Source organism: Meles meles, chromosome 3 (genome assembly GCF_922984935.1).
Source record: "Meles meles chromosome 3, mMelMel3.1 paternal haplotype, whole genome shotgun sequence".
NCBI lineage: Eukaryota > Metazoa > Chordata > Mammalia > Carnivora > Mustelidae > Meles > Meles meles.
In genome coordinates, this window is record NC_060068.1 from 89772924 (window position 1) to 89786941 (window position 14018).

At 41.6% G+C, this 14018-nt stretch overlaps 1 protein-coding gene across 2 annotated transcripts in view; it reads right to left on the reverse strand.

Annotated features, from left to right (window-relative positions):
• LOC123939014 (regulator of G protein signaling 7 binding protein) overlaps positions 1-14018 on the reverse strand; it is a 100821-nt gene that overhangs the window by 27799 nt on the left and 59004 nt on the right. For both annotated transcript variants that reach the window (XM_046000866.1, XM_046000867.1), the window contains exon 3: positions 11994-12124. In XM_046000866.1, coding sequence (XP_045856822.1) covers positions 11994-12124 — 131 coding nt within the window. The remainder of the gene's footprint in view (positions 1-11993; positions 12125-14018) is intronic.

A 14018-nucleotide genomic window follows, 5' to 3' on the forward strand; every position in this document is an offset into this window, starting at 1 on the left:
TATCCTTGAAAAGATAGTATAAAACAAAGGGCAGTCAGTGCCTCACTGTATAAGATATACAGAAATGCAAGAGCCTGGAGAGTTGTCTCCCAACACCAATTAACCCGTCTATTTAGTTTTTATTTGATTGATAATATTTTTATCCCCAACAAATCTGGCTGCTTCCTTTTCGTTATAGACTATTATTGTTCTATGGATATGGTAGACTCATAAATCTCTGAAAATATTGACTACATATATCTTGAATTCTTCATCTGTTCCCACTTTATGATTTTTTAAAATTTGTCATCCCTGGATGTCCATCCAGGTTTATTTGTGAGGATCGCTGTTTGCCTCTCACTCTGATTATAGTATCCTCCTTCTGGTTATTGTGGAAAAGGAACAGGATGTACGGCTGCGAAAGGTGTGTTTCGAGCTTATCTTCTGGGTGTTTCTCATCTCCAGTGTAAGTGACCTGGGCACCTGGCCTATTTTTTGGGCCCCCTGTCTATTCAGAGTTTTCTGTTTAAAACTTACTACTGCAAGATATACTGAGCAGTTTAGCCTGGGAAAAACATGAGTGATGTGCTCACTTTCTTCTTCTTCTTCTGCGGCGTCTTTATGGAGGCACAAAGTTATTTCACACTCTGCTCTGCTTTGCTGCCCTGTCTGCACAATCACACCAGATGTCCTCCTGGGGCGAGCAGTGATGGTCTCCGTTGGTCACTGTGGGGCAGCCCAGCCTTTTTTTTTTTTTTTTTTAAAGCCAGCTTGTTCTGAATGCAATTTCAAACCTTAATTTCCCTGACAGCAGTTCCAGAAATCCTTCCTGTGATTTGCACTTGTTGATTCCAGTTTCAAAGTATTCCTGGAATTGATTTTATTTTTGCAGTCATTTTCTCCTGCCTGAATTTCTTTTGTTTCTCTTTGAGTGTCTTATCAGCTATGGTTTCTCCTGTTCGTTGATATCCACCAATCCGTTCCCAATAGCTTTGTAGCTTTGAGAAATTCTCCAAAATTTCTGGTTTGTAGAGAGCATCCTTCCTTGTTTTTCAGGGGCATAGAAAACTATGCTGTGTTTGCTGATCTCTGTTTTCTTTTTCTCTTACGATTAGGAGGGGCCACGGGACAGAACTATGGCCAATGGATTGTCAGTAGGAGTGATGTAGGCTTCTTCCAAACTGGATCCTGAAAGGCCTCCCATGTGACTCCCCTTGCTTTCTTTTCTCCTCCTGACCTTTGAGTGGATGTGTATAATGGAAAGAGCAACACTGCTCACCCATCCCAGCTCTGGCATTGGACTATGATGTGGATAAATAATGAACTTGTATTGTTCTCTTCTGCCAAGATTTGGTGTTGTTTCCTGCCGTAGTTACTCTACCCTGACAAATCTAAGAACTAATATGGATTTTTTTTTCTAATATGGATTTTTTTTTCATTATATCTTCTTCTGTTACTTCAATGATTTTTTGGTACTATGAGGGGAAATGCAGGTATGAGTTCAGTCTCACATCTCTGGACAAGCTTTTCTATCAATTACATTCCTCTTTTGATGACAGGTACAGAATGAAAGCAGTTCATTCTTTCATTCAGTAGTTATTAACTGAAACCTTAGCCTGCTCTAGGCACTATGCTAAATTCTGACGATATAGAGGTCAAGGAGATCAAATCTAGAGAGGACCACAGACAAGAAACAAGACAACTACCCCTCAGTGTTAAAGGTGCTAAAGGTTGTGCCATGGAAATGCCTGGGGGCCATGTTGGGGCTGTATCAGACCAGGGTTGCAGGGCCAACGAAAGCTTCCTGTAGGAAGTCCATCTCTGTTCTGACCCAGAAACTAGGCCAGATGAAAGGGATGAATGTGAAATGGGTAGTATGTCCCAGGTAAAAGGAGCAACTGAAAAGGTGCAAGTTCAGGTATGTATAAGTAGTTCATGATGCCTGGAGAGTGGCGTGGCAAGGTATGAGGGGCAGGTGAGGTGGGGGTTGCTAGTGAAAGAGGCGGCTGGAAAAATTAAGGTCAATGCATGCATGTTCTTCTAAACGGCATTAATGAGGCAGCAGAATAGTGCTCCTCAACTCTGGACAGTGGCCACTTGGAGTTCTTTACCCCTTCCCAGCTTTACACCTTCCCAGGTGTCATCAGAGTGGAGTATCAGTTCTCTAACATCAGGTGGGCTCTCTGCCCTGCTCTCAGGAAAGGGACCAACCAGCTTACAAATGGTAACTTCAAGGCAAATGTTTTACTTTTCCCAAGAGAGTAAATATGCATTTAAAATCATTTCTGATTATGCAGTGAAAAACTCTGGCCCCTGAAAAATCAATTTCAGGCCTCAGTGAACAAATATTTGCTCAAGGAGGGGACAGGGGTAGGGGAGAGAGTCTGTAGAGTACCTTGAAATCATACTAAGCTGGCTTTATCACTGTTAAGAACTAGGACATCAAAAAGTTGGCCACTTTCCTCAGGGCCTTTCAGGGCTTTTTGCCTTTAGCTCCTTTGGGATTTCCATGTATTTTTAGCTTGTTTATGGATAATATAATAGGCATGTTTGAGGAAAAGTTAAGGGAAACCACCCATGAAGCACATACCAGTTTGGAAAGCTGGTTATTCTTATATTCGTGAGAAATGGTCAGTTGTTTGGGAGAAATAAAAAACACATCTGATTGTGGGGTAGCCTCAAGAGTTCCACTGAGCACCCTCGGCACTGGCCCTGGCATATGGGGCTGGGGTTTTCCTCGATTCCTTTTCCCTTTCTCCCTTCCATTCCTTCTTGCTCTCCTGCCCATCTTCAGTCCACCAGTGACACTGGGAAGCACTGCTCTAGACAGTGTCTCTTTGGAGGCCCTGAGTTTGACCTCTGGTGTCTAGCAATGTCAATATTATCCAGTTGCGTACATTTCCCCAGGAATCAAAACAAAACAAACCAATCTTCTCTGAGCTAATATTATACCACTGCACTATCATTTCCTTGATGATAGGGGCAAATTTCCTCTGTTCTTTGTACTCCTGACACGTTATCTGCTATGCTTAGGGAAAGCTTTCACAACAGTTTCATCCCAACTGTGAACAAGATGAAGATGGTCTACATGAGAAGCATGTATGGAACCTTATCTAGATAGTTCTTCTCACTTTCAAGGATTTCTATAACTGGGAGGTGCACTGTGAAAAAAAATGGAGGAGGGATGCCTGGGTGGCTCAGTGGGTTGGGCCTCTGCCTTCAGCTCGGGTCATGATCTCAGAGTCCTGGGATCGAGTCCCGTATCAGGCTCTCCGCTCAGCAGGGAGCCTGCTTCCCCCAACCCTGCCTGCCTCTCTGCTTACTTGTGATCTCTGTCAAATGAATAAAATAAAATCTTAAAAAAAAAAAAAGGAAAGAAAAAATGGAGGAAATGGAGGCTATTGTGAGGTAATCCACCTTTACTCCCGTGTTTCTAAAAAGCATGTAATTTGCATAGAAATAAGTTACACTAATTCAGTTAGTTGTTCACCTGTACTAAAAAGTAGTTTCAAAGGCTTTTCTACACTGTGCTAGGAAGATACTCACAGTGCCGTAAGATGCATAGTGGAAAATAAAAATGTTATTAACAGAGCCCCATTCTTACCCATACACTGGAAAGTAAATATTTTTCAATTCCGAAGAGATACAGGACTCTTCTCCTTTCCCCATAGTCCTTCTCTGTGCTCCTGACCATCCCTTCTAGGCTAGCTCCCCAGTCACTTTGTATGATATCATACATTCTGTTTTAATTACAACATTACTGACATTGCACTTACTAGTATTGGGGATTTTTAGAACATTTGAATTTTTTTTCTTTTCTCTTCCTTCCTTCCTTCCTTTCTTTTCTTCCTTCCTTTCTTTCTTTTCTTCCTTCCTTTCTTCTTCTTCTTCTTCTCTCTTTTTTTTTTTAACTATTTCTCTGCACTAGATGATATACTACACAATAATAGAGATCTCTTCAGCCTTGGTTATTAAAGTCCCTTAACACCTATAACAGAGCCTTAGATATGATAGGTTCTCATTAAATTTTTGTTCAAAGAATGAATGTATGTTTTCACTCAGAATTTGAATCATAGTCTGTTTTAAGATTCATTCTGCTTCATTTCTTCTAACCTGCTGCACTATTTTAGTATCAATTAATTGTCTTATTTCTTTGGAAAATAAAGTCTTCATTTGTGGCAGTATTCTGTTTGTGGCAGTATTCTGTTTCTGTTTTTATGTTGCTTGTTTCCATTACTGGTGTGGGTCATTTCCTTTATATTTCTTTTTTTTTTTTAAGATTTATTTATTTGACAAAGAGAGAGAGACAGAGAGAGAGATCGAGATCACAAGTAGGCAGAGAGGCAGGCAGAGAGAGAGGGGGAAGCAGGCTCCCCACTGAGCAGAGAGCCCATTGCGGGACTTGATCCCAGGACCCTGAGACCATGACCCCAGCCGCAGGCAGAAGCTCTCAACCCACTGAGCCACCCAGTCGCCCCTACCTTTACATTTCTTCATAGGAGGCGTGAATACTTCAGAGTCTTTACTGCTCATATTCTCTTCTTTGTCTTGAGTGCATCCTGTATTTTGCTGGATAGCAGTTCATTAATTTCTTATTATAGCATTTTGAGCTCTCAGCTTCCACTAGATTTTGAATTAAGATTTTTCAACTTTTAACATTCCTCTGTCCTTTCCCTTGGTGATTACATTATAGTCTCCAAGGACTTGGAGGCAATTTTGCTGTAAGCTGGGGCTGAGAGGTGGAATGGAGTCACAGAGGGCCACCGACAGAGCAACGTGAGACAAAAACACAGATGGAGAGCTCAAGTTCATGCGTGAAGGGGAGGGGCACAGAGTGTTCTCTTGTCTGTACTCCTTTGAGAATGGCCATGTTGCCAAAATGTATCGAATGGGGGAAGAACGTGAGAGAGAGAGGAAAGCCATGGTCAGAATAGCAGGATCACTGAGTTCCTTTAGAAATGTGGCTCTACTTTCTGCCAACAGAGTGAATGAGACCTGCAATCTCATTTCCTCAGGAGGCAGGCAGCAGGCGCTGATGGTCAATGAGATACATGGGCTCACTTATGGGAAAAGATTGCCTACCTAACTAAGTGTGAAGAAGGGAGAGCAACTGTTTTGCACTATAAACATAGAAATTACACTCTGTCAAGCAGTGGTCCAATCTACAACTTTAAATGTTAGAATATGAATCTACAAAATGACTAAAATTATTCCCATCTGTCATCTTCTCGAAACAAACAATTCTTCAGAACCACACGCTACATGGTACAACCCAGTGCCTTTATTAAATCTGGATTTTTACCTCCCATTACTGTAATTGCCTTTAATTTTGTTGGCCATGAAAAAAAGAAAAGCATTCTATTGCTGTTTTTCTTCTTCTCTTTCTCCTCCTCCACCTCTACCTCCTCCTCCTCCTGTTTGGCAGTAGTGTGATCTTGTAAATTACAAAAAAGATTTCCAAGTAGACTGTACCAATGAGACTTAATGAGACAGCAAAAATGCGGAAGCATGGTGCATGGAAAGAGCATGAAGTTCCACTGAAGATACTGTTAAGGACTCAGGATACTTATAATTGGCTTAATTGGGAGAGGAAAACAATCATCGGTACTAAATTCAAGCTCACTGAAGGAGCTTCAAAATGATTTGAGCCTTCGTTTTCCCAGAAAGAAACCATACTCTTTGCCCTTGCAGTAACTGCGTGTGCCCTTTTTCTCCAAAGGGTAAGCTCATGCCTACCCAGTGGTGAAACTAAACGTGATACACAGTATGTGCGGGACTTTGGAATGCTAGCCAGAGGGGAGTAGAATGAAAATAAATTAAAAGTCCATATAACTGAGAAACACTTTGGCTTCAGTATCGAATCTCAACAACAGCAAAGATTGGCCAGACTGGACGATTGGATTACAAGTCCTTCCCTCTCCCTGATGGAAAAACAATAGTGAAGTAGAAGGGAATGGCCAGCCGGTGACACTCACACAGAGCAAGAAGAAATTACAATGAACACTGTTATGCTGTAAATAAACAAATAAAAAAAAATACAAAAAAAAAAAGAAAAAATTAGCTAACCTAGGAGTTAGCCAAATGCTTTTTTTTTTTTTTAAATCATTCATTAGGGAAAGCATAACAGAAAGAAATTCTAAGCAGAAAGATATTTCGAGCGTCACAGACTACAATGGGAGTCACTGTTGCTGAGACTTGGAGGACTACTGACTTCCTGAATGAAGGGACTTAGTGAGATCTTCTAGACAGGCCACTCCCCTAACTGGAGGCCACACCAGAGATACCACTATGTTTGGAGAAAGACTACATTATCCAGCATCTTAAGTCTTGGTAGACAGATGTGTGTATATCTGGTGGAAGGGGTCTGGTTTCTTTTCTTTTTTTTTTTTTTTAATTTTTTATTTATTTCTTATTTTTTTTATAAACATATAATGTATTTTTATCCCCAGGGGTACAGGTCTGTGAATCGCCAGGTTTACACACTTCACAGCACTCACCATAGCACATACCCTCCCCAATGTCCATAATCCCACCACCCTCTCCCGACCCCCCTCCCCCCAGCAACCCTCAGTTTGTTTTGTGCAATTAAGAGTCACTTATGGTTTGTCTCCCTCCCAATCCCATCTCGTTTCATTTATTCTTCTCCTATCAGGGGTCTGGTTTCTTGATCCGTGCTCCCCCCTGCCACCTCTACCACCTTTCCTGAGGCTTGGAATCACCCACACTTCAAGTTCCACTCCATTGCTCATTTAAAGGCTTTGTGGAGCGTCTGGGTGGCTCAGTCAGTGACGCGTCTGCCTTCAATTCAGGTCGTGGTCTTGGGGTCCAGGGAGGGAGCCCTGCATTGGGCTCTTTGCTCAGCCGTGAGTGGGCTTCTCCCTCTCCCTTTGCCCCTCCTCCCCACTTGTGCTCTCTGTCTCTGAAAGGAATAAATAAAATCTTAAATAAAAAAAAAATTAAGGCTTTATATATTTTTCCATAATCACACATCCTAAGTCCATTTCTTAGTAATTTACTCTGGTAGAGCCTTCTTCCCCATCCCTTCCCCATTTCTTGTTCTCATGCAGTCAGAATGCTTAGGCTTTGCCCGTTCCCCAGTGTCTACCGTTACGTGTGGTGACTATGTTTACAGGACAAGATGTATGTTACATCTCTTAATCTGCCTGACTCTTCAAGTTTCATATTCTTGTGCTGTGGTCTGTGGATATATTTACTCCTTATTCTTTTTTTCTATTTGACAGACAGAGATCCCAAGTAGGCAGAGAGGCAGGCAGGGAGAAGGGGAAGCAGGCTCCCTGCTGAGCAGAGAGCCTGATGCAGGGCTTGATCCCAGGACCCTGAGACCATGACCTGAGCCTAAGGCAGAGGCTTAGCCCTCTGAGCCACCCAGGTGCCCCTCCTTTTTCTTTTTTTTTAAGACTTTATTTTTAAGTAATCTTTACATCCAAAGTGGGGTTTGGACTTAAAATCCTGAGATCTAGACTCGCATGCTCAACTGACTGACCAGCCAGGCTCCCCTGGACATATTTCTTCCAGTTATTTCTGGCAGTCCATGGTCACTGGAGTCAAGTGTTTCTATTCTTTTCAGCCAGGGCCTTCCAGATTGGTAGCAGCAGATATCATAAACTTACTGTGTTTTAGCTGAAGGGTTTTGGAGACAGGTTACTCTCCACTGTCCAATGATACCAAAGAAAGAAAAAGCAAAAACTAGTGACATAAGCTGACATTTTCTATGCCATCTTGATGGTGGGAATATAAACTAGTGAACAGTATAAACAAGCCAGGACTCGAAAACAATTAAAGGATAAATCTCTTAGGTATAATAAGGAAATTAATGGGGAAAATAAGGAAACAGAGAAGTGTAATACAAAAATGGGGCCAGGAGAATTAAAAATGATTTCTTTAATGGAACCATCCCTCTCCCAAGAGCGAGTATTTTATTTGGCATTCCAGAAAATTTCAGGGTATTTATCCAGTGTGTATTTTCATGCATGTTTTCTAGTGCCTTATTTTGTCTGGTTTAATGACATTTTGGGGGGGGGGTCTACTTTTAGTGACTTATTTCCATTTTTGGTATTGTTTTTAGATTTTAAATAAGACTATTGTCTTTATGTCTGGTTTGAAGAGGTCACTGATAAGAAAATGTCCTTCTCCTCATTGCTGCCTTACCTCTATGGGTACTCAGAGGCAACAATCCATAAGACTGCTCTTGGGGGGTTTTCTGGAAACACGAGCGGCTGACCAGGGGTAGATGGTATATACATACTTGAAAAGAGTAAAAAAGTATGGTTTACTGATTATAGATGGTGATTAGAGAAGGTTACAAATGTATTCAGTTAAAGAAATGTCTCCATGAATTGTTCTTTTAGTTTCTGTCAAGGAGCAAAAAAGTAAACTGAGGAGTTTCCGATAGGCCCAGGATAGGGCCCAAGAATTTGCATTTTAGCAGAGGAAGCTGGTGCTGCCAGTGCAGAGGCCAAAACTTTGGGAACCACAGCTTGATGTCAAGGTCATCAAAGGCTGGCTGAGAAAGCACCAGTCGTCACCCACAGCTCTGTGCATCAGAGATACCTACCACTTTGGTGTTTGCTTTTCATCACCTTGGGTGATAAAGAAGAAAGCAGAGAACAAAGTTGAAAGCATATACTTAAGTGACTAGCAATGGCAAGTCAAGGAATTGGAAGTTTTCATTTGTATTCACGCCATGGGGTGATTTCCTTTTCTTTTTTTCTTTTATTTTATTTTATTTATTTACCTGACAGAGATCTCAAGTAGGCAGAGAGGCAGGCAGAGAGAGAGAGGAGGAAGCAGGCTCCCCGAGGAGTGGAGAGCCCGATGTGGGGCTTGATCCCAGGACCCTGGGATCATGACCTGAGCCGAAGGCAGAGGATTTAACCCACTGAGCCACCCAGGCGCCCCGATTTCCTTTTCTTTTGCAGGTAGAGCAACAGCTCTCATTCCTCACTGTATTTCACAATCACCCGGAATGCCCCTGGAGACTCTGATTCAGTAGGTCCTGGGCAGGGTCCATGAGCCTGCATGTTTATTCAGCTTCCTGGATAATTTTGAAGCAGATTTGCTAATAATTTGCACTTTAAGTAATGCTGATCTTTTTTTTTTTTTTTTTAAAGATTTTATTTATTTATTTGACAGGCAGAGATCACAAGTAGGGAGAGAGGCAGGCATAGAGAGAGAGAGAGGAGGAAGCAGGCTCCCTGCCAAGCAGAGAGCCCGATGCGGGGCTCGATCCCAGGACCCTGGGATCATGACCCGAGCGAAAGGCAGAGGCTTTAACCCACTGAGCCACCCAGGCACCCCAGTAATGCTGATCTTAAAAGAATAAAATAGATGTCCAAGCACAGCCTTAATCCTACATGTGGGAGCAATCAATGACGTTATCAGGCAAATCTTTTTAGAGTCAGACATAGAAGGCGTGGTGCTAGAGCAGAGAGCAGGGGGACTTTTTTGTTTTTCTTTTTCTTTTTCCAGGGGGACTTATTTTTAAAAGAAGAGGCAGAGAAAGAAGCAGATCAGAGACTGACAGTGAAGGCAGCAGGAAGTGACGACCAAATGAGCTGATCAGTTAAGAGGGGATGTGTTTTTTTATTTGTGTGCTCAAGACCAAATACATAAGGAACAAACTGGGATGAGGGACTCCTTTTTAGTTTTTTAGGGTTTTGTTTTTTTTTTAATTTATTTTAGAGAGAGAGTGCATGAGCAAGGGTAAAGGGGAGGAGGAACAGAGAGGGGCAGAGAGGGGACAAGCAGCCTCTGCACTTGAGTAAGCCTCCTTAAGGGGCTCGATCACACCCCCCTGAGATCATGACCTGAGCTGAAATCAAGTCGGAAGTTCAACGGAATGAGCCTCCCAGGTGCCCCTACCTTTTCCTTCTGACCGAGAGCTAGCAGAGAAGGTCCTTTTTTCAAAAGCCAATCGTGAGAAGACAGAGTAGGAGTGGACGGCAGGAGACCAAGTGACACCCTGAGGAGTTAGAGCGAGAGTGGAGCTGGAGGACACTGGGTATTGCGGACATGTCATTAACGAGGGCGATTCCTGTGGCCTCATGGCCTTGAATTAAAATATGTAAAAGTAGCCAGTGCAGACCTCGGGGGGAAAAATATTTTGTTCTGTTCAACCATAATTAAAAAGAGTGAAAATGTACTCTGTATATACTATGTATATAATCTGTGTATGTGAGTTTATGTGAGAATGTGTGTGTGTGAGAGAGAGAAGGAGAGAGAGAGACAGAGACAGAGATTGAGAGCAGACAGGAAAAGAGAAGACCACTTATTTGAATGGTCATCAGTGTATATGAGTATTCAGTTTTCTGACCAGGCATCAGGAGTGTCTAGGACCTCATCTCTCCTAACACGTTCACTTGCAGTAATGACAGAAGTTTAAAAAAAAAAAAAAAAAAAAGCTGTTGAAAGTTCTGCCTTTAGAAGGAAAGAGGAGGGCACCTGGGTGGCTCAGTCTGCTAAGCATCTGCCTTCAGCTCAGGTCATGATCTCAGGGTCCTGGGATCGAGTCCCCCATCGGGCTCCCTGCTTAGTGGGGAGTCGGCTTGTCCCTCTACTGCTCTCCCCAGCTTGTGTGCTCTCTCTCAAATAAATAATTAAAATCTTTTTTTTTTTAAAGAAGGAAAAAGGAAAAAAAATAATACTCATGTTTCAAGAAAATGTTCTCTCTCAGGAGCAGTGTAGCATAATCCTATTTTTAGTTCTGCCTTGTGCATATATCCATGAATACACAAGATTTGATTTTTACAAGTTCTTTGTCATGCCGTTTACTTCCCCCCAAATTCCATGCGCATTTGATGTCAAATCTCTACTTTAACTGCTTCTTCCCTTGCAAGGTCCTTCTTTTTCCTTCCCTGCTTGAACTTCATCCTCATAACCCAGCTCAAGCCTCACCCTTTCTATAAGATTTTCCCTGAATAGTATAGGGGTTTCTTCTCTCTCTGGATTTAAATTACAGATAAGGATTACCTTCTATACATCATCCTATCCTTTTGAGCTCAAGCAAAAAGTGTTTGCATTCAGGAGCTTTCCAATAAATTATTGCACAATGAATGAGGAAAAAAATAGAGTTTGAATCCTTCACTGACAGAAACTTTTGGTTTCCTCCCCAGCATCTGTTCTATTCCACCTGCTCCCATCACGTAATGGCCAATGGTTGGGTAGTTGGACTCCTGTCTTAGATCCAGGAATGGGCTTTGATTGCCTAAATCAATCAGTATAATTCCATCCCTCTGGCTAAAGCGATTGGTTCAGGCATAGACCCATGATCCCACCTGGTCCAATCAGAATGAAGCTCACAACACATCTGAGTCTCCGGTGGGGAGAAATTCTCTGTATGGATCTTTTAGTATGCGGATGTGATGACTGGAACTGTGGGGATCCCTCTGCTCATGTAGGGGAAAGCAGTGTGAGGGTAAGGCCACCACCCAGGAGAAGGCAGGGTATCATTCGGCATGTGGGTCAAAAGCTTGATGAGAACACGCTAAAGTCACTGCCATCTCTGGACATTTCAGCCATTTTAGCCAATATGTTCCTTTACAGTTTAAGTCAAGGAAGGGGATTTTTCTGTTACTCATATGCCTCCCTATTGTTGGTTGAGTTCCCCCTATTTTTAAATCTTTGAGATGTAATATGTAATTTGTCGTCTTGCAGCCAAATTCATTTGGGGAAAGAGCAGCCGTCTTGGATGGCATTTACCCCTAGGAAGATCATTACATATTTTTGCTCTCTGTGCTGATTGTAACCGAAGTCATGTTTGCAAGTGGTAAAAGACTACATCTGAGAACAGTTTCTACCACAGTTTCTGTTCAAGATTACCCGTGTTCTTAGGCACTTAGTACTGGTATAGACTTCTTTGATTAATTTGTATCAAATGCTTCCTGGACACTGACATCCATCCCAACTGTGTGTAAGGCAGGGTGCTTACAGACCTTTGGAAAAGATAAGCTTTTGTGTAACATCAGTGTTTATGGTAGTATGCTAAAGGCAGATACCTTTTCGGTGAAACTGAAGAGACCCCAGCAGACATATGGACTTGAGCATCTCTGTTGTGTACATTTCTAAGCAGCACTGCAGCTGGATATAAAGCCGACAGATTTCTGGATGGATCTCACCATCTTCCGGGCTGCAACAGAATGAAGGAGAAAAGCCGTGAGCATTTCTTAAGATTTCACTCCTCAGCCATTTGTCTCAGCTCCGAGAGGGGAAAATGCTTGCTAAAGATTCCTTTAAGCCTTGACTTTAAAATATAGGACGACTTCCTGCTTTCATAGCAATGACCAGTGTCACAGTTCTTACATAAGCGTCTGACTAACAGCTCTTAATTTTTTTTTTCCCCTTAGCAGCAGATTTCTGCTGGGAGCTTAAAATCATAAATGTTTTAAGTAATTGAAAGTATCATTTTCCATTTAAGCATTGAAACAAATTTCCAAAATATTTTTAAGTCATAAGACTCTCCTAGCCACAAAAAGAGATTAAAAACTCTTATTTTTAGAGAAACTAACAAAGAGCTGTTCAATTATCAACCATGAGAGCTTTTTAATATTAAGATCCTAGAATAATATGCTTAGAGAGCCAAGATTTCAATTACTTTGAGCAAGGTCTTTTGTCTCAGTCTGAAGAATATTCCTTTATTGTTTGCTATAGTTAATTTATAAAAGGCCAACTGATTTTAACAAAAACATAAAAATTTCATGAAAAAGAAAAGTTATACAATTCTAATAATTATGCTTAACAATCTAAAGCTAATTAATTACTGAACTTATGCTCTAAAATTTATTCTCAAGTCCATAAGCCTTTCTCTATTGATTCTGATAAAATGTACAAATGGGGGGTGCCTGGGTGGTTCAGTCAGTTAAGCATCTACCTTTGGCTCAGGTCACAATCTGGGGATCCTGGGATTGAACCTCATGTTGGGCTCCCTGCTCAGTGGGGAGTCTGCTTTTCCCTCTCCCTCTGCCTCCTCCTCCTGCCCCCCCATACCACTCATGCTCTTCCCGTTTCTCTCAAATAAATAAATACAATTTTTTACAAAAATGGATAAATGGGAATGATAAAACATGGAGTGATCACTTTTATTTTTATTAAGGGAATAATTAGTTGTCGTTGAAATCTTTTTATGCCATTAAAATAGCATGTACTGAATAAAGCACACTAAATAAAAGGGATAAACTTTAGAGATACATTAGAAATGGAAGTAGCCTAGAAGTGAGCTCGTCACATGTCCTAATGTGTTACTTTTATTTCTATCCCCGTTCATTTAGAATGCAAAGAAATCTGATTAAATAATGCAGCATTTGGATTTGATTCCTTTATAAAGTGGTCGCTGGCACAGTGCGAGGGACAATTAGAAAAGAATGATGACTTGATTTTTATTTAAGCTCTGGACTCACAGTAAAAAGAATTTGCATTTATGTAGCACTTTACAATGATAATCAATTTTCATTTTCCTACTTATTTAGTAGATGAACTAGAGTTTATCTAACTATCTGACTTATGTAACAGAAAAATGCACCATTTTTTTGTCTCGGTACTATCGGTGCCTGCAAAGTTATTCTGTCTTTCCTTTGTCACAACAAAGTGCCTCAAAAGAGCTTACATGCAAAATTTGGCTTTCTCTGGAAAATAAACGACGTTAGTTTCTTATTTGTGTCTGGTGGGTCCAGCCCTAGGCTAACGTTGCAAACAAGTGTCTCTTTTGCAAAAGTTCCAGATTTTCTTTCAGAGCTTCCTCCCACAGGTGCCTTTCACCCTCCAGCTGTCCTCCCGCTCCCCGGGGTTCTTCGTCCGCCCTCACCACCACCGCACAGACACAGCGTCTCGCTCCTTCATATCACCTTCATTCAGCCTTTCAAATGTCTCTGACTGTGTTCCAGCCCTTCGGGTTCTGTCAGACTCGAGGAGTAGTGGGCATTAATGGTTTATTTAATAAAAAGTGATGTTCGTGTATTACCTGCTAATACATTGATTTTGATAGGAAAATCTGAAGATAAGTTTCTCATCCCTAAGGCAGGCTAGTG